At 46.9% G+C, this 19,419-nt stretch overlaps 5 protein-coding genes across 5 annotated transcripts; 4 read left to right on the plus strand and 1 right to left on the minus strand.

The window, feature by feature from the left end:
* Positions 1-818: 818 nt before the first annotated feature.
* Positions 819-3,953, plus strand: LACBIDRAFT_292128 (uncharacterized protein; the record flags this gene model as incomplete). Its single annotated transcript, XM_001874630.1, has 14 exons — positions 819-885; positions 1,015-1,041; positions 1,091-1,119; positions 1,436-1,516; positions 1,655-1,845; positions 1,893-2,241; positions 2,298-2,307; positions 2,356-2,411; positions 2,464-2,499; positions 2,554-2,662; positions 2,720-2,956; positions 3,010-3,215; positions 3,267-3,395; positions 3,445-3,953. Coding segments are annotated over 14 exons (2,034 nt in total), but the record flags the coding sequence as incomplete, so codon positions are not given.
* A 387-nt stretch (positions 3,954-4,340) lies between these two features.
* LACBIDRAFT_305562 (uncharacterized protein) lies at positions 4,341-5,913 on the minus strand (the record flags this gene model as incomplete). The annotated part of the gene is made up of 6 exons (XM_001875209.1): positions 4,341-4,547; positions 4,597-4,911; positions 4,965-5,074; positions 5,128-5,608; positions 5,732-5,853; positions 5,907-5,913. 6 exons carry the CDS (start codon positions 5,911-5,913, stop codon positions 4,341-4,343), a joined length of 1,242 nt encoding a protein of 413 aa, XP_001875244.1.
* Positions 5,914-5,984: 71 nt separating this feature from the next.
* Positions 5,985-7,077, plus strand: LACBIDRAFT_244339 (uncharacterized protein; the record flags this gene model as incomplete). The annotated part of the gene is made up of 9 exons (XM_001874631.1): positions 5,985-6,103; positions 6,211-6,235; positions 6,298-6,432; positions 6,498-6,527; positions 6,577-6,608; positions 6,661-6,820; positions 6,856-6,896; positions 6,948-6,971; positions 7,023-7,077. The coding sequence occupies 9 exons, from the start codon at positions 5,985-5,987 to the stop codon at positions 7,075-7,077; spliced, it is 621 nt and encodes a 206-aa protein (XP_001874666.1).
* A 1,620-nt stretch (positions 7,078-8,697) lies between these two features.
* LACBIDRAFT_182401 (uncharacterized protein) lies at positions 8,698-16,336 on the plus strand (the record flags this gene model as incomplete). Its single annotated transcript, XM_001874632.1, is given in 13 exon segments — positions 8,698-10,153; positions 10,210-11,086; positions 11,135-11,707; positions 11,723-12,091; positions 12,149-12,618; positions 12,775-12,984; positions 13,047-13,946; positions 14,002-14,111; positions 14,167-14,331; positions 14,382-14,874; positions 14,927-15,718; positions 15,758-15,961; positions 16,076-16,336. The coding sequence occupies 13 exon segments, from the start codon at positions 8,698-8,700 to the stop codon at positions 16,273-16,275; spliced, it is 6,819 nt and encodes a 2,272-aa protein (XP_001874667.1). The 3' UTR covers positions 16,276-16,336.
* A 35-nt stretch (positions 16,337-16,371) lies between these two features.
* Positions 16,372-17,657, plus strand: LACBIDRAFT_182113 (uncharacterized protein). Its single transcript, XM_001874633.1, has 7 exons — positions 16,372-16,425; positions 16,478-16,501; positions 16,556-16,603; positions 16,656-16,878; positions 16,930-16,986; positions 17,037-17,501; positions 17,560-17,657. The coding sequence occupies exons 1-7, from the start codon at positions 16,375-16,377 to the stop codon at positions 17,580-17,582; spliced, it is 891 nt and encodes a 296-aa protein (XP_001874668.1). The 5' UTR covers positions 16,372-16,374; the 3' UTR covers positions 17,583-17,657.
* The last annotated feature ends 1,762 nt before the right edge of the window (positions 17,658-19,419 follow it).

Genomic DNA, 19,419 nt, shown 5'->3' on the forward strand with positions numbered 1-19,419 from the left:
TTGAATACGCGATAAACGTGAGTACGAGCCCACAAGAGGTTCATAGTCATCAAGCATCAACATGAACTCTGCGAGTGTGCGGTCCTTGCGTGCATCTTCTGCTGCTTGCCGCGACTGAGTTTGAGGTGCAGAGGATGAGGACGAGGCTGTTGCGGTCTGCTGCGTATCTGGAGACGGGGCGTAGACGGGATACGCAAAAGCAGGCGTTTGTTGCGACATTGAACAGTGAAGGAGATAAGAACTGCCAAATGATGCGTCGGAGTTTGCGGAGATTGAAATGGTATATATAGGGAGCAAAATATTTGTCGCCTTCTCAACAGTCGACACTTGTTGGTGAGTCTCTTTTCTTCGTTGTTATCGTCGTCGTTTTCGTCGTTCTATGATGTTTGAGGCATTTGGCTTTACGCAGGAGCGCACCCTGCACTGCAGAAAATTATCTCAGCTACCTTCGGCAGGGCTACTTTGGTAGTACTTGTCCGCTTTTTCTGAACTTTTCTCTCTTTGCGGTTCTTCTGTGAAAAAACCTTACTGATCCGTCCCTTTGCAGGAACTGTCTCCGTGTTGTCTGTAGATGATTTTTGTAACTTTTTTTATGTAATAATATCATTTTGCTTGTCCAATTCAGTCCGCGCCGACACGATTTGATGGAAGGGTCGGTACAACACAGTGAACAAAACGATTCCAACCTTGTTCCAAGCTCCTCTTGTGCCAGCATCACCTTTTTGCACCTTCTTGCTTGTCCCAGGATCCACCTCCATTATAGCGCACAACTGCCGCCTGTTCGCAGCCGCTGATGATGAGTGCTCAAGGTAAGAAGAATGCTGGTGGCATCACTGATACCTCCGCTGCTCGGAAGCTTGGGCTTTCTTGTGCAGAATGCCGCAGGTCAGATCTTCTCTCTTCCTCAACCCCACAAGGAGCTAAGAAGGTTGCTTTCCAGGTCGAAGCTGAAGTGTGATCGGTAGGACATGAATCAATACGGTTAGAGTGTTGCATTTACCAACCTTATCGCAGAGTTTTTCCTTGCCAGTCATGCCAAAGGTCCGTTGCATGCTTTCAGCTACTTGAACACCTGCTGAACTACTTCAAGGCGTGGATGTGCCAACATATGTCCGGACGGTTCGTCCGACCGTTTGCCGCCGATTCATCCATATTCAAAATTTTCCCCTCTTCCTCAGGAACATTGGCAGCTACCAAAGGCAACAAGTGAGGGTCTCTGGTATCTCTCTGTGTATTGATCGAGCAAGCCCACTCCATCAGAGTCCTTATGGCGCACGCACAACGGCTATCTGAAACAAACAAAACTTTGACATCACGAATCCACGAATTGGAATCAGCATTGGCTCAGGCTCATGCCAAAGACGATGAAACCCATCCTTTGCTGCAATCAAACCTGAACCTGAATCCTGACGGTGATCATGACAATAATCTTCAGCACGTCTCCGAAGCTATTGGATCGCTCTCTATCGGTCTCGATGGCCAGTCGAAATATCACGGGGAGTCCGCAGGGTCCGAGGTAAGTTAGATGTTACAATTGCTTCAATTTTGACAAGAGATCTCACTCTGTGTGGTCCAGTACTTTCAAGACCTCCTCCCGGTGACGTCAACTGATCTTGAACTAAAACGATCTACATTCATTCAATTTCTTCCACAGTCATCACAGCGAGAATGGCCCTCCAACTCTCAACAGTTTGACCTTCCCAGGGAAATCCTTGATCTTATGAATGCGTTTCCCTTTGGCCTCAAAGACTGTCCGCATAGCAAAAACGTCTTCATACAGTATATTCCGGCGAGAGACAGAGCTCAAGAGTTAGCTTCCCTGTATTATACCAATATTGCGTGGATGTAGGTTTTCAGTCCCCATAGACGACCAATTCTGACACTGTCTCAAGGTACGATCCCATCATAGAGCAGGATTTTACGACTACCATCCTTGACTCGATTTACGGCACTACCGGTTTTCCGAGCCTGGATACGTTACACTCCCACCGGCTTTCAGTATTCTTTATCCTCCTCGCCAATGGCATGGTCTTTGATTCTCATCCCTCTTCTCCAAATCTGGGGAGGCAGTTTCATGCACTCGCTCGTGCTGCCCTCTCACTGGACTCCATTCTCCTTGAAGCAACCTGTGCAACGGTCCAAGCTTTGTTCCTGATGTTCCGGTTCATTTATAATGCGGACCGGTCTTGCAACGAAGAGCGGTGGTTGCTGACAGGCCTGAGCGCCAGACTCTCCCAAACTGTAAGTCTCATATAATGGCCTCAGGACTGTCCTCATTTTCCTCTGATGTCCGTTAGATTGGACTTCGTAAGTGCCGATCCACCAGATTATAAATACCCTTCCTGAGGTTACAAGAACGCGACAGCGCCAACTGGAACCTGCCCGCTGACGAGGTACAGCGACGTCGCAGAGTATGTCACGTCTCCTCATTGTTGAATCCATCAATGATTTTTCAATGAATAGCTTTTCTGGGACCTGTTCACGTGGGACTCCTGGTCGGCAAGTTTTCTCCTTGTCGCTTGGTCAATTATCTGCCTAACTTCATCAACATAGGGCGTGGTTAATGGACGTCCGGCTGCTCTTATGATTCAGCATACTGATTGCCAGTTTCCGGATGATCTTGACCCGTCAATCAAACCAACTGGAGAGGTGGACTTTGGATGTATTTTCTTCCGTCCTTCTATTGCTTCCTGCCGGGCACTAACCATTTCCCATTCAGGGCATGCCTGGAAAGTTCGATACGCCTCAACGTGCCTAACTGCTTCAGCACATCATGTTTTCAGTCCTCGAACACCCCCTTACACAGCTCTTCTTGAACTCGATAAGAAGATTCGAAAATTTGCGATGCCCAGTCACTTGCGCTCTCCAACTCGGAATTCCGAAACTGGTCGATCGTGGTCGACTGACCCTTCACGGGCAATGCAGCAGTATTGTGCGTTGTGTCTGAGGGAATCAAGTTCGTTCTTTTATTCACCTCTCACAACACTCACGCGTGACTTGATGATGTAGACCTCCTCTATATACACAGGAGTTATTTCGTTCAAGCCATTCGTCAAGATCCAGACAACCCGCTGCGACACAAGTATGCTCCCTCGGTGTTGGCAACTTATCGAAGCGCCTGTCGGCTCATATCAAGCCTCAAAGGCCTATATTCCATTCATCCTCGCATATCAAGCTACTGTTGGTACTTTTGGTCCGGGATATTTTCCGCTTGTGTATGGAAGCTTTTCCCTCGACTTGTTGCCGGTCGTTTATATACGTCTTAGATCGTTCTCGGGGCCCTTGTCGTAGAAAGTCCAGGGTGTACACTCGCGGGAGACGCTTTGCGTGAACTAGAGGCAACAGTTTCTTTCTACGAAGAAGGCTCTCGTCCATGTCGGGCGCCCGCAACTATGGTAAGTTGCCATTCCCTGCGAATTTTCGATTATTTACATCGATTCTTAGGATATCCTCGAGAACCTTCGTCAACGAGCTTCTACCGCTTACAAAGGGGGCGCGGAGAAGTTTCCCCAGAAGGCCCCTACGGAAGTGGATGAATTAGAAGTTCTTGGTGGCAGAAAAAGTGTCATCACCCCTAAATCATGCAATAACTCTCCATCCAACCCACCACCAGGCTCTCCCGATTCTCTTCATCTCCCAGTTGACGAAGGGAATAGCCCTGCCAGTCAAGCAGGCGCTGCCGAAATGTTGATGGATTACTATGAGGAGCTTGGGCAACCCCCTTTCGATATTCACAAAGGTCAAGATTACGACATGGACCGAGGACCTTTGACATACACTTCGTCCTCGTACGGCCCCCATCCAAAACCTCGTGATCCTTCCGCTTTACCATCGTCACCTCAATCTTATCTCGGCCACTACATCCCCATGCATGATTCAAGTCAATATCCATCCACGAGTCGCCAGCTGCAAAGCCAGTCTGAGACAAAACCGACTCATGCATGGCACGCGTCGTACGCTGCGGCGCACCATACACATCCATCTCATGCATCAATACCTATGACTTTTGGAAATTTAGATGCCCATGGACATCAACATCATCCTCCATATCGCTACGTGTCTGGTCCGGAATCCAACCAGGAAGACATTTGGAGGAATTTCATGATGGAATTTCAAGGTGCAACTACAGGCTGAAATGATCAATGTATTTATTTAATTTCCAACTGCTTTTTGGGATATACGTATGTAAAGTAGTGTACTTTTTGTGTTTTCAAATATAACGATAAGACAATGAAATCGAGTATTGAGATGTAAGATGCGGTTCACACCAGTCGCTAGTCTTCATACTTCTTTGTTACTTTTCCTACTTTTCTCGACGTGCTCGTAATCAAACTAACTATCTAGGTAACATCCATCTTGATCAAACCCTCCTCACTTTCAATAGTCGATGGCGCGGCGTCCGCCAATTCCATCGCCGAGAGAAGAGCATCAACGTTGGGGGACACAACGAATTGTTTATTGACTTCACCGAGCACATTGAGCCTCTTTTCGTTCATGTTTAGAAAGACAGCCTGTTGGAGGAAGGAGGGCTGGGTGGCCGAGTTGACCTGGAACGAATATTAGGAGGTACGCTGAAACAATGAAAAATAGCAGTACGTCAAGGAGAATGCCGTTGTCTAAACGGATCTTCACAGCTCCGCTTCGATAAACCTCAAGCTGCCCAATGACTCCGTCCAGAGCTTCTGGTTTGGCCGGATCGGAAGCAACCACTGAGGGAGTTAATCTTGATGAGCTAGGAGTAGGACTGGGGGGCTTGACGTCTATAGCAAATGTGACGCTCTTCGCCGCGGCAGCATCTGGCATTTCCACGTCGACCGAAATTGGAGAAGGATCCACCAAGCCCGGCAAGTACGTTGGGAAGGGAGATGGGAACCGGAAGAAATATAATCGCTCTTCTCGTAACGCGGAGTCCTGGAAGCAGTCAGTTGGAAGGCACGACCTCACGAACCAATGGTTAGCCATACCGCGTCAGAGCTGATTTGAGCAGCAAAGTCCTCTATTATATCTTCTAGTTCTTCCTCCTGCTCACTATCACTGAGATCAATTGCGTTAGCAAGATTGACATCACCGGTGCCTAAGAAAAGGGAAAGTCAGCTTTGGCAAGGCAGAACCCTTTCAACTGCAAACCAAGTTCCTGTGATTGTTCCTCCTTTTTAACCTTTTTTAACCGTTGTTCTTTCCGTAAACTTTCTGGTGCCATAAAATCCATATAGCGGACATTTTCCATATCAACAATCTCGACACCCTCGTCAGGGTCGGAGTAAACTTCCTCATCATCGTCAACCTTGACAGATTTCCCCTTCCCCTTGGCGGAATCAGTTGAATCCTTCTTCAGCGAGGGTGGGGCAGTTTGAGAAAGGCTCGCTCCTATCGAGACAGACGCTCCGGGTGCAACAGTTGGAGTAAAACTTGAGCGAGGGGTAGATCTTCGAGAATTATTGCCAACAAGTGCTGGGCCCATGGCGAAAGGGCCGCTCGCAGTCATTTCTATTACAGGTGGGGCCCCCCTACCCCTCCCTCTACCTCTAGCATCTCCGCGTCCTCTTCCACGTCCACGCCCTCTGTCTGTGGAGGTCGATGGAGGGGGGATTGCTGGAGTTGTGGGTTCCTATAGTCACGTAAAGGGTGAAATCCTGACACAGGTTCCAAAAGGGTACGACACAAACCCCCTTAATTTCACTGATCAAGCAGACATTATTCGTGAGTCTACGGGTTGAGGGGCGCAACTTACATACCCTTTTTTGCGTCTTTGTGGCAGAGTCGGGACAAACTTGAGTTTTTGGGCGCCTTGCCTCGTTACATCGCTTTGCTTTTTCACAAGACTGCCGATGGCTTTTGACGACCCTGGGGTATCTAAGGGGGAAAAAAAATTAAAGGCAGAAAATAAGCAACCAATGTGTTCTCACCAGACATGATGAAAGTAATCGACAAAACAAATCTATAAAGTTATGTAAGCTGCGAAATCTCAGCTTTCCACCATAATCATGGTCGACCAAGTCAAGCACTGGCATGTTACCTACAATGATATTCACAACCTCATCCGACAAGCCACTCCTAAGATTGCCGCCGAATTTAATCCTGATCTTCTGATAGCTATTGGCGAGTATCCCTCAAACTTGAATCATCCATTAATCAACCCTTTCTTCAGGTGGAGGGTCAGTCATTACCCGATCTCATTATCGTCTATGATGTAAAATGCCAATAATACAGAGGCTTTTTTCCTGCGCGCGTAATGGTGAGCTTATACCCTTGCTCGCCAAACTCATCCATCATGCCAAATTCTCCGTCGATCGAAAGCGCACTTTCCTACGGGAAGAAACGGGAAATAAGACTCTCCAAATTCAAGCGATTGGCTTATCTCTATATGAGCCTCTCGAGGGCACCAAGGCAGAGCAATTAGGTCAGGAAGTCATCCGGACACAATGGCTGTATGTATGGAATTGCGTCTGCATGTCACATTCTTAGTCGTCCCCATCAGGGGCCCGGACTCTGGAAAGCTCCTTTTAGGAAAAAGAAATCTCATTGTCGTAAGTTGGAACTACCTCCAAGTTTGCTACAACACCAAGTATCTTTCAGGACGAGGTTGATGATACACGTAAAACTTTGCAGTGCGATTTTCTATGGATTCCTCGACTATGCAACTCACGTTTTCCCTCTCAGCTACGCCGTATCAGAACTTTGGAAAGATGTTGAGAAAGAACTCTTGTCATTCCCAGAGCCTGACCGTGACAGGTTGCGCGCTGCCACGAAGTTTGGCATATTTGTGGTTCATAATAAGACAAAGACAAAGCTGGCAGAACTTGTTGGTGACACGCCGTCAGTGACGTTTTCAACGTTCGATGCGGTTTCTGAGAGCTTTCTAGATATTTCGTGGGAGCCGAAGTTGGGGATGTTTGGTCGGTTGCTCTCCTTTTTAGTGCCCGTCTGTTTGATCATTTTCAACGCAGGTTGAATTATCCCTGGGAGGCTATGTAAGCTGTAGGACGGTTCCCATTTTGACTATGAAATTGACCAATCGACAGCGACATTGAAAACCATGATCGTCTTGCGTTACTTGACACAAATCAGACCAAGTAAATATTGACACCTGGTCGGATGGGTACGAAATTCTTTCTATAGAGTCCTCTTTAATGACACTATCGCATAGGTTACTTAAGTTGAATTACATACAATTTAACTTTTTCCCACCTACGTCTTGGACCCACACATAAAGGCTATCGTGCCATGTCTGGAACCAAATTTAAAAAGAATCAAAAATTCAAAAATTCAATCCATGGTGGACCACTACTCTCTGTTCTATACAGCCATTTAGTCTAGTGGAATTTACCCTTATTTTTTTTCCATTTTGCCTGATGTGCTGAGTTCAATTCCTCCGTAAGGTATTTTTTTGCCCTTCCTCTTCCTGATAGCTAATCCAGTCAGCTCTCCCTCTTCTTAAAACATTCATGCAAGGCATTGGTTATCTTTATTTACATTTTGTTGAATGATGGGCAGAGAGGAGTACCTGCTCAAGCACAATCAGCCATTCTAGAAAGACATTTGTGAAAATTATCATCTGTCTTTCCTTTCTTTCATGAATATATTGACATTTAACATCCTCCTCCACTCCATAAATTGATTGTTAATTTTCCTGTCATGTGCAAGAGTGTCTGGTGCATTTAAGGTACATTTTATTTGAAACTTCCATACCTGCTTTTGCATGTGGTAAAAGAAATTCCATGCAACTACCGAGATACAAAATTTTAGCCCATATTATGTAGCCATGGATATATTAGCTATTGAAGGATGGACATCTAATTGCAGCTACAGATGCTGCTTTACTATTTGCCTTTCTGCTCTTTTGATGCTAATTCTGCATCTTGTCATTGCAGAAACACAGCAATGACTCAAGAGCTTCTGAAACTTGTATACATTGACATTAATTTTTTTCCAATGGATTCCTCTCACAATTACATTGTCAGTCTTTTCTTTCTTACAATTATGCCTATTTTTGTAGAATAAATTTCAGACTGCTCATGGGTGCTATAGAAGTTGTTTATTATAAGATTTTGAAGCTTAGAGAAGGAATCATCTTTGAAATAGTCAGGTTTTGATTTTTTGGCAACCAAGTGGCATTACAGATTTCAAAAGGGTGACTGATATCATTTTCTCAATTTGAGCACCTTTTGATGGGGATTCATAACAATTTTTTTGTTTATTATGACTGTCATTGTAATGTTCTATTTTTTGGTTCAGTTTTTCACTTTAAGTGAAGACATTTGGATGTGGCAATGAGGAGAATGAATTTTTGAGTAGAGGATGTAAGCCGTGTGAACAAATAGCCAAATCCGTCAGCAATAGCCGGATTTGTACTAAATTCTAAAGTGGAAGGAGGCTGTGTGAACAATTACCACTTTCAGAATTAGTAGCCCAAATCGGGCTATTGGAGGTTCCAGACACCACACAATAGCCCACATAAATCAACGTGTTAACCAGTAAGTCTTTGTGTAACATATGCCTTTTTTGGCTATAAAATCGTACTTGTGTTTCATACTTGATTGTAACATTAATCGATGAAAGCTCATCTCCGCTATCAAGGCCATTGTACTGTGACCATCCAACAGAGCGCCTATCTGCCACCCATCACCTTCTGTCACGCACTCTTCCTGTGACTCGTGAAGGCTCCTCCCCTTGTCGTTCCCACCGACTTCACCTCTCATGGATCCTCGACGAGCCAAGCTCAACAAGTTATTCGAATCGATTAGCAGGGGTACACAGCAGCTAACCCCGAAGAACGGAACTCTCTTTCTGGAAGCCATCTGCGCCCAGGAAGATGCTGTTGCCACTCTTCACAAACTCAGCACCAGCAGCGAGGGAAAATCTGCCCTACAAGCCGCGATGCGATTTAATCTCTTACCAGCTTTTTTCAATGGCCAGGCAACTGGCCTCCTTCAGTATCTGCAAACGCCAGGACTTGCCGACATAAACGGAGGGGAGTTCTTAAACGATATCCTTCTCAAGATTGTAGATCCACCCATCTTCTGGGTCGCTTTCCGGAAAGCTTTCATTGATGAGAAACTCAATGATACAGCGCAAAAGTCATTCCTATGGCTTCTCGTGAAACTGGTTTCTATTCCAGGCGAGAAAGGTGCTCTATACCGTGAGCCTTCTCAGATATCTATCATTCTTCCCGGTCTACGTTCATCATCCAAGAATGAACTTAGGACCGCAGGATACAAGATCGAGCATATGCTCGATACATATGCACAACCAAATCTTGAATCCCTGGCTTTTGATGCTGCCCCAGGAGGCAGACATGACAACGATTTCTCCGACTTCCGCAAGATATCCATCCTTCCCACTCCAGACGAGATTCAATCAACAGAAAATGCTTTTCTCAGGACGAGTGATGTCCTTGAGGATCCCGGAACAGAGTCCAATCGAGTTCCCTTACACCTTGACAATCAGTTTCGCCTTCTACGTGAGGACATGATTTACGAGTTGCGGGATGAAATACAGGTGGTGCAAGGGAAAAAGAAGGGCCATCATCGTGGCATTAGGATCAGTGGGCTTGAACTTGTGGGGATCCAATCTGGGCCTGAGGACAAGCCTACGAGATGGGGTCTGTCCCTGAAATGTCACAAAGATCTGCCAGAGTTGAAAGCACAAAAAGATCGTAAGAAATATCTTCTTGAGCAACGAAATTTCTTTCGACACCAGTCATCGGCATGCCTCATTGCCGGGGGAGAAATCGTTGCATTTCCTACCATCGACCGCAATGAGGATCTCTTAGCCGCAAATCCGCCCATCATCGTGGTCCAGCTTGAGGGTCGGGAGAGCACCGAGCTGGCTCTCCGTAAACTCAAGACAGAAAACGATGTCGCGTTGATTCAGATCAATACGGCCATTTTTTCATATGAACCAATTCTAAAGTATCTTCAGCAGGCTTATTCCATTCCATTGTCCGATGAACTTCTTCTTTGGAAGGAGGGTAATGTCATGTCTCAGATATCGTGCCAATCCGTACCCGTTGTTGAAGCCCTGAAGCGTAATCCCAAGGTTGATCTTCAGACCCTCTTAGAGACAAATTCTACCATCAAGCTTGACTCATCCCAGGCTGCTTCGCTATATTCGGGTCTCACTCAGAAAGTTGCACTGGTTCAGGGACCTCCAGGTGTGCTTTGGTTGTTGCATATATCCTGCCTTGTATTTACAACTTGATTGCCACAGGCACGGGGAAATCATTTTTGGGAGCCCTTCTCGCTAAAGCAATTTATAAGTTCACCGAACAGACCATCCTTGTCGTCTGTTATACCAACCATGCTTTAGACGACATATTGACTGGTCTGATGGATATCGGCATCCCCCAAACTAGCATGGTTCGTTTGGGAGGAAAGTCGACAGCTCGAACCGAGCCACTGACTCTTCGGAATATACAGCAAACGCCTAGACCGCGACGTGATCAGACGGAATGGATGGTCATAGATGGATTGAAGTCCATGCTCAAAAAACTACAAAGGCAACTGCAACAGGCGTTTGAACGTTATAAATCGGCACATATAAGTTATCAAGATTTGTTAGATCATCTTGAGTTCGAAGAAGATTTGTTTTTTGAAGCCTTTCGTGTTCCGGAGTCTGAAGATGGCCTGACTCATGTTGGCAAGGGGGGTCGGGCCGTCAAATCAGACTATCTAATTGACCGATGGTGCATGGGACTGGACGCCGGTATTTTCAAAAACTCCTACCCCGATGTTCAAGCTACACACGACATTTGGTGTTTATCGTACCAAGCTCGCCAGGAGTTGATAACGAGATGGAAGGAAAAGATCTTTGGCGAATCCATCGCTGAAGTCTGCGTGATCGCTCAAGAATATAACTCCTGCCAGGAAAGGCTTGCTCGATCTTTCAGTGACAAGTTGGTCCATACTTTACGCAGCAAGCGAGTCATTGGTTGCACAACAACTGCTGCTGCAAAATATACCGAGGATATTCAAGCTGCTTCACCCGATGTTCTTATTGTCGAGGAGGCTGGTGAAATTCTCGAAAGTCATGTCCTTGCCGCACTCGGAAAGAAAACATCGCAATTGATTCTGATCGGAGACCACAAGTGCGCGTTCTTTACTTCCAGTGAATACTTGCTGACAGATGGAATTAGACAACTTCGTCCCAAAGTGAACAACTACGCGCTGACCGTCGAGAAAGGCGATTCATTTGATCTCAATAGGTCGTTATTCGAGCGCTTGGTGCTTAAAGGTTACCCACACCAAACCCTTTCTGAGCAGCATCGAATGCGCCCTGAGATTTCATTCCTGATCCGCAATCTGACGTACCCTGAACTCAGAGATGCGCCAAAAACGAAAGGTCGTCCGAACCTTGATGGTGTGCAGGACAACATTGTCTTTATCGACCACGACCATCCAGAGGATGAGAATCACCGGATCTCTGACCGGCGAGATATGGCATCTTCCTCTTCGAAGCAGAACTCACATGAGGTGGCCATGATCTTGAAGATTGTGCGATATCTAGCACAGCAAGGATATGGGACTGATAAAATTGTCATCTTGACGCCTTATTTAGGACAGCTTCAGAAGCTTCGTGAGGTGCTCATGAAAGACAACGATCCCATTCTCAACGATCTTGACTCTTACGATCTTGTTCGCGCTGGCTTAATTTCTGCTGCCACAGCGAAACTTGCTAAGAAACCCATCCGGTTGTCAACAATAGGCAAGTGATATGACACCAGAGGTGCATACTATCTAACCATGTTTGGACAAGATAATTACCAGGGTGAAGAAAGTGATATCGTCATTGTTTCGCTTACGAGAAGTAATGCCAATCATGACATTGGTTTTATGTTCTCCCCTGAGCGTCTCAATGTCCTCCTCTCTCGAGCCCGCAATGCCTTGATCATGATTGGAAACTCCCATACTTTCAAAAAATCTCGAAAGGGCGGTGAATTGTGGGGAAAGCTCTTCGAATTACTCGGGCAAGGAAAGCATGTTTATTCCGGACTCCCTGTCGTTTGCCAAAGACACCCGGATCGAAAGAATAATCTATCTCAGCCAACTGACTTCGACGAAGTATGTCCAGATGGAGGGTGCAACATTCCTTGGTGCGAACTACCTGGTTTATGCTCAATGTTGTAATGCTCATTCACAGCCTCTCCTAGTGATACAAAGCTCGGTTGCGGGACTCACCGTTGCCCATCAAAATGTCATCAGCTCTATGATCACAGCAAAATGTTGTGCGAGGAAAACATGTCTTGTTTATGTGACCTGAGGGGACACAAACAATCGTTCAAGTGTCATCAAGGGCCACCAAAATCCTGCAGAAAATGCGATCAGATCGAAAAGGCAGATAAGAAAAAGCGACAGGAAGAGTATGAAGCTCAACAACGAAGGGACTCAGAACTGCAAGAACACCTTCGAGAATTGGCCGAAATTGATGCGGAAATTGCCCGGGAAGTCGAAGCCAGGCAAGCGACTCGTCTGGCGAGAGACCGAGCTGATGCTTTGAGGCAAAGGCGGATGGATTTGGAGTCCATTCGTCAACAAGCCCTGATTCAAGCAGACCCTATCTCGAATTCCAGCGGCCCAGCAAACCCCCCCACATCACCCTCTAACTCGGATTTTCTGACGGGTGTTGTCTCTACAGCCAAAGCGCTGCTTTATGGCAAGCCAGACTCTCCATCCTCTGCCAATCAGCCAGCCTCTCCTAATCAGTCAGCACAAGTCAATCAGCTGGCCTCTCCTAATCAATCAGCGCAGACTCCACCTTCGCCTTTCCGACTACCAGATTCACCATCTAGAAATGAGTGGCAGCGCCAGAAGGACATGGAGGGTGCCAACAATGACGGGATTGATTCCATTATGGAGATGGTTGGGCTTGAAGACGTAAAGAAGCAAGTCTTAGAGATCAAGGCCAAGGTTGATATCTCGATTCGCCAAGGTGCATCTATTGCATCTGAGAGATTCAATGTTGTTCTGCTTGGAAATCCTGGGACAGGTGCGTTTCTCCTTTTGCTTTACAATTTTTCGAATGACTAAAGCCTCTTGTAATCTGTTCAGGGAAGACAACAATTGCGAGACAGTACGCAAAATTCTTAGTGACGGTCGGAGCCCTCCCTGGGCCCTCCTTCATCGAGACAACGGGATCGCGGCTTGCGAACGAGGGCGTGGATGGTATCAAAAAGCAGATCGAAGACCTGCTTAAAGTAGGTGGTGGTGCAATCTTTGTGGACGAAGCGTACCAATTGGCAAGCACACACAATCATGGGGGTCCCGTACTGGATTTTTTACTGGCTGAAATGGAGAACAACATTGGTTCGATAGTCTTCATGTTCGCGGGCTACAACAAAGAGATGGAAGCATTCTTTGAACACAATCCGGGTTTGAAGAGCCGTGTACCTTATAGGCTACAGTTCTCAGATTATGAAGACCACGAATTGATGACCATTCTGGAGGGTTTGATATTCAAGGCTTTCCGGGGTCGCATGAAAGTGCAGGACGGGATTCGAGGGCTTTACGGGCGCATTGCCATTCGGCGTTTGGGAAGACGTCGGGGACGAAATGGTTTCGGAAATGCGCGTGACCTCCAAACTGCCTTCGCTGCGGTTCGGGGACGACAGGCATCTAGAATCGAGAAGGAGCGAGCAGAGGGAAAAACTCCAGATGATTTTCTGCTCGTCGCCCAGGATCTCATAGGGCCAGACCCATCCAAGGCAATTTTACAAAGCGAGGCATGGTCGAAACTTCAATCACTTATTGGGCTCAAGGCTGTCAAAGAGTCAATCACCAGTTTAATCCATGCCATTGAGGAGAACTTCCAGCGCGAATTGCAGGAGAAGGAACCTCTGACGTTTTCCCTCAATCGGGTCTTCCTTGGTTCACCTGGGACTGGCAAGACAACCGTTGCCAAACTTTACGGCAAGGTCCTCGCTGACCTGGGACTACTTAGCAACGGAGAAGGTGACTGGATCAATCATTCGCCTTGCTCGGTTGTTAATGACTCTTTTTTTTCTAGTTGTCTTGAAAACTCCCGCTGATTTCATTGGCGCATATCTCGGAGAATCTGAAAAGAAGACAAAGAACATCCTGACGAACTCAATCGGGAAAGTCCTCATCATTGATGAGGTGCGTCATTCTGTTTTTCAGATACCCATGCTGGCGTGTTCATACTCCCACGTAGGCATACATGTTGTACGGGGGAGGAGGGAATAGCGCTGGGAATCAGTCTAATCAGTTCAAGACAACCGTTATTGACACCATCGTGGCCGAGGTACAAAGTGTGCCAGGAGATGATCAATGTGTACTTTTGTTGGGCTATAAGGACCAGATGGTTGAAATGTTCCAAGTGAGGGCGGACTTTTACTTGCTGGTTGATTTTGCTAATGAGCGTTCAAGAATGTTAATGAAGGTCTGGCGAGAAGGTTCAGGATAGAGGACCCCTTCAACTTCGAGGATTTCAGTACCTCTGAGCTAATGGACATTCTCAATAAGAAACTGAAGGAACAGGATCTCGGGGCAACTGATGCAGCCAAGAAAATTGTGATAGAACAATTGAATCGTTCTCGGAATCGGCCCAACTTTGGCAATGCGGGCGAGGTGGAAAACATGATAGGTGCTGCTAAAGTACGATCTGTTGCGCGCCGAGCAGCTATTCCTCTGCCACAAAGGCCGATACACATTATCTTCGAGCCACAGGATTTCTGTCCTGATTTTGACCGAAGCGCGAATGCGTCTAGTAACCTTGCAAAGCTTTTTGAAGACATTGTTGGCTGCCAGGACATCATTTCGCGTTTGGGCGAATACCAGCAGATTGCTGTCGTCTCCAAGGCTAGAGGCGTTGACCCGCGGGAACAGATCCCCACAAACTTTGTCTTCATTGGACCACCAGGTATGCGTAATGTTTGTTGCCATGTATCGGACTGTGACTCAGTTTTGTTAAGGAACTGGGAAAACAACGATAGCTCGGAAAATGGGCCAAGTTTACTATGATATGGGCATTCTTGCATCGGCAGAAGTAATCGAATGCTCAGCCTCCGACCTCGTTGGGGAATATGTGGGACACACTGGCCCAAAAACCAAGAAGCTGTTTGAAAAGGCCCTTGGAAAGGTTCTATTCATTGACGAGGCCTATAGACTAGGAGAAGGCCGGTTTGCTCAAGAAGCCGTTGATGAATTGGTCGGTCTTCTTACGCACGAATCATTCAAATCCAAGGTCATCGTCATTCTTGCTGGCTATGAAGGGGATATGAAACAATTGATGTCGGTTAACACTGGACTTGCCAGTCGATTCCCAGACTGGATCCCGTTCTCCAATATGGACCCTGATCATTGTTTGAATGTCGTCCTGAAGGAGCTTCGTCGCAAAGGAGTCAAAGCAGATGAACTGCTCGACCAATCTAGTGATGTATACCGAGATATGACTGCGACCATCACGGAGTTATCTCAGCTCCCAGATTGGGGCAACGCACGGGACATGATGAACTTGGCTAAAGAACTGATCAGCCTGGCCTTTTTGACCAACGACGAGAAACAAGACTCGTTGAGTTTGAGTGGGAATCAGATTGTAGCGTGCACCAAGAAAATGCTGGCGGATAAACAGGCACGGTCCAACATCCGTCCCAAGAGCCGCCATACTCTCCCAGCAATGCCGGAGCAGGATCTCGCGCCCTCCGCTCAACCACCCCCGCCTATTCAAACTGCTCAGAATGCAAAGAAGGCAGCATCCCCGGCTGGTCGCCCAGGCCCTTCGCGGCAAGGGGCTCGACCTGCAGCTCCCCCGCCGAAGCCTCCCCCGCCTAAGCCTTCAAATCTTCGTCATAACATTCAGCGGGACCCTGGTGTTAGTGATGATGTTTGGCGTGAGTTACAAGATGCCAAGCAGCTAATAGAGGCACAGGAGAAAAGAACGCAGGAAACGATCAAAAGGTTACAAAGGGAGATTGAGAAAGAGGCGAAACGTGAACGAGAGCAGAAACGTGAGGCTGAGAGGTTGGCCAAAGCTGAGGCAGAAGCTAAAGACGCGGCTGAACGACAAGAGGCGAAGCGCAAGCGTGAGCAGGCACGACTTAGGGAACAGGCAGCTCGGCAAGCTCGAGAAAAAGCAGCAGCAGATTTGAGAGCGAAACAGCAAGAGCAACAAAGACTACAAGCACAAGAAGCAAAGGCTCAGAGAAAGTTGCGTGAGATGGGAGTTTGTGTTGCAGGCTTTCAGTGGCACAAGATTGGGAACTCTGGATATCGTTGTGCAGGTGGTTCACATTACGTTTCCAGTGCACAACTAGGATTATAATTAGATCTGTAGATTATCTTGGGATTTACTGAAATAAATGTTCACACGAATACTCTGGTCCAATAATAGTATTCGCAAGCGTCCTTCTCTTTCACCTCTATGACCGAAGAGATAGATTACGAGTCGCTGCCTCCCAATGCTGGCCTCGCGGTAAGTAATTCCCAGCTTAGCGTATCACTTCCCTAATTTCACAAAAATTCAGGTGAATATGTTGGCTGGTGCCTTGGTAAACGCTCCATTTATTGCCTTTATTCCACACTTGACTTTCAAATTTCGTTAGGCTGGAGTATCTGAGCATGCGGTTATGTTCCCAGTCGATAGCATCAAGGTCGGTATCATTCCTTCAACCACTTAACATCCTATGCCAACTTGGTTTCCAGACACGTATGCAAGTCTTCGCCACATCACCAGTTGCCGTATACTCTGGTGTCGGCAATGCCTTTTCACGAATATCCTCTACCGAAGGCATGAGAGCGCTCTGGCGTGGGGTGTCTTCCGTCATTTTGGGTGCAGGCCCTGCCCATGCCGTACATTTTGGTACATTGGAGGCCGTCAAAGAGCTGGCAGGAGGAAATGAGGCCGGAAACCAGTGGGTTGCACACTGTAAGAATCTTGCTGACGCCCTAATGCAACCTTCACTTACAAACATATTAGCTCTCGCCGGTGCGTCGGCCACAATCGCGAGTGACGCTCTGATGAATCCTTTCGATGGTGCGTGAGGAGATTGCTCGACATTCACCTATAGCTCAATACCCCATAAGTTATAAAACAGAGAATGCAAGTACACAAATCTGAATTCCAGTCGGTCTTCACATGTGCGCGTGTTGTCTTCCGGAATGAAGGACTGGGCGCCTTTTACGTGTCTTACCCGACGACATTGGCCATATCAATACCCTTCAATGCAATACAGTTTACAGTATACGAACAGGTAAAGCGCTTCATCAATCCGCGACGCGAGTACTCTCCGACAACCCACATAACCGCCGGTGCTATCGCGGGTGCAGTGGCAGCGGGTGTGACGACGCCTCTGGATGTGGCAAAAACAATATTACAAACGCGGGGAACAGCACAGGATGCAGATATCCGCAACGTCAAGGGAATGCTTGATGCCTTCCGAATAATATGGCAGAGGGATGGTGTTCGAGGTTTTGGGCGGGGGTTGACACCTCGAATATTGACCATCATGCCAAGCACGGCTCTGTGCTGGCTGTCGTACGAGTTTTTCAGTGCGTCGTCTCTTGTTCTCGTCTCCTCTGCACTCAACCCACCCACCTTCTTTAATAGAGGCTGCCATTCGTTCTGATTAGAGACGCTTGATTAATGCTTATATGGATAAAAAGTACATGGAATCTAATATACAGCGGTGTGATTTGCGACGATTGAAATTTCTCGCTCGTCTTTGTTTCTCAACCATTGTCTGCCTCTCACCTTGCGAATACTTATTGACATCCTCTTGTAGGAGCTATAGACAGACCCAGCTGTGTGTGTGTGGGAGAGAACTGTTGCAGGTTCCCTGCCCCCCAAACTCGAAGTTGGTGCATATCATCCGCTTCCTCTCATTTTTCAAATCTCAAAGCGACGGAGGATGTGAAATAATGATATATAATCTTCCTGACAGTCTATCGTACTTGACCTCTATGTTATGTTGCACCTACTTACGCACTCCCAGCTAAGCCAGCTTCTTTGGAAAGACGAGCGAGGAGGTGAGGAGCGAAGCTCCGAGCTGACGAGCAAGGCGTTCTAGAGACTTTGGACGATTATGGCCGCGACGTAGACCAACGTTTCGTCTGTTAAAGAGACTCATCAGGCGGCGGGGTGGTCTTTTACCACCAAGAAGAACATTACGTAACTATCCCAGAATCACGGGATCACGTGTGTGCGCCCTCAGAGTTGCGGAATCCGCGATGGAACTCGACGCGTTTAGTTCACTCTCGAGGCCCTTTTGATTTCTAACCCCTCAATGGTAGAGTACTAGATTGTCTACCATTGCTTGTAGGTTGTTAGAGTGATAGAAAACTGAAATTTATCTTCATTCAATTCAAGGGGGTGCCGGCCTGGGAATCCCGTACCGGGACCCGGTTAGTTAGTCCAGCCACAGGCTGTGAAAAAAAAAAAAAGGACACCTTGGGCAGAGGGCCTTCGATCATTAAGTTGAGTACTTTGCAGCATAATATAGTAACTACAGAATGTACTGGGAGGAATACAGCTCCAATCAAGCACCATGATATAAGATATTCATCAATTCCTGCCATATTTGGGCATTTTTTTGACATTACTTGAATTACTGTTGACCAACAATATCCTAAAATCTACAGTATGTCTAACATTGGTTTCATTCTATGTATCACACCATTGAGACAGAGCCAGCTGTTCTTGATGCGGAGGGCTTCGCAATCTGTCCAGATTGTGGTAGCCGTGTATCCTCATCAAATTCTCATATGCAAACAAGGTGTGCGAGAAACGCTGGGTAAGTACATTGTATTATGAGAACTGAGTGATTTTCCAACTCACGTTATATGCCTAGTTCCATCTAAAAGTGTGGAACATGTGCAAGCACCCCGGAATTGTGCCTGCACGACTTGTGCAAAACGTGGGGAGAGCGCTCACAAATGATGTCATATTACTATATATAGACACGTTCCTGATTACGTTAGTTAGTTAGTCCACCTCAAGGTCACCTTAAAAAAAAAATCGACCCCGGGTCTTTTTTTTCAATGCCGGCACCCCCTTGATTCAATTTATTCTTTGGGTGACTCTGCTGCAGGCAGCTGAAAGGTGATTTAAAAGTCACGTATCACCGGTATCAAATGCATAGAATGAAGTGGAATAAAATTTCCGTCTCTCAAAAGGGAATGACTGATGGTGAAACCGGATTTTTATTATCAAAAATCGAATTTTTTACATCTACTCTCGAACCAGCTGCCGGCGGTCCACATCGTCTTCGAAAGCCCCGGCGTCGAAGAAAAAGGACAAGGAGCCGCAAGGGAGAGGAAACGGAAAAGGAAAAGGAAAAGAAAAGGAGGCATCCACAGGAGAGCAGGGAGGGAAGCCGAAATCGAAGAAGTCGAAACCCTCGGAGTCAAACGACACCGACTAGACGCTTCGCACACGCCTCCCCCAATTCCCCACCTCATCACTACTAGT

Source organism: Laccaria bicolor, genomic scaffold (assembly GCF_000143565.1).
Source record: "Laccaria bicolor S238N-H82 LACBIscaffold_2 genomic scaffold, whole genome shotgun sequence".
Lineage (NCBI taxonomy): Eukaryota > Fungi > Basidiomycota > Agaricomycetes > Agaricales > Hydnangiaceae > Laccaria > Laccaria bicolor.

Bases quoted from the DNA above. Each gene is read 5' to 3' on its own strand.
- LACBIDRAFT_182113 (XM_001874633.1), top strand. From the start codon at position 16,375: ATGACCGAAGAGATAGATTACGAGTCGCTGCCTCCCAATGCTGGCCTC. The intron at 16,879-16,929 runs GTAAGAATCTTG...CAAACATATTAG, and splicing joins AAACCAGTGGGTTGCACACT to CTCTCGCCGGTGCGTCGGCC. The intron at 16,987-17,036 runs GTGCGTGAGGAG...ATACCCCATAAG, and splicing joins TCTGATGAATCCTTTCGATG to TTATAAAACAGAGAATGCAA.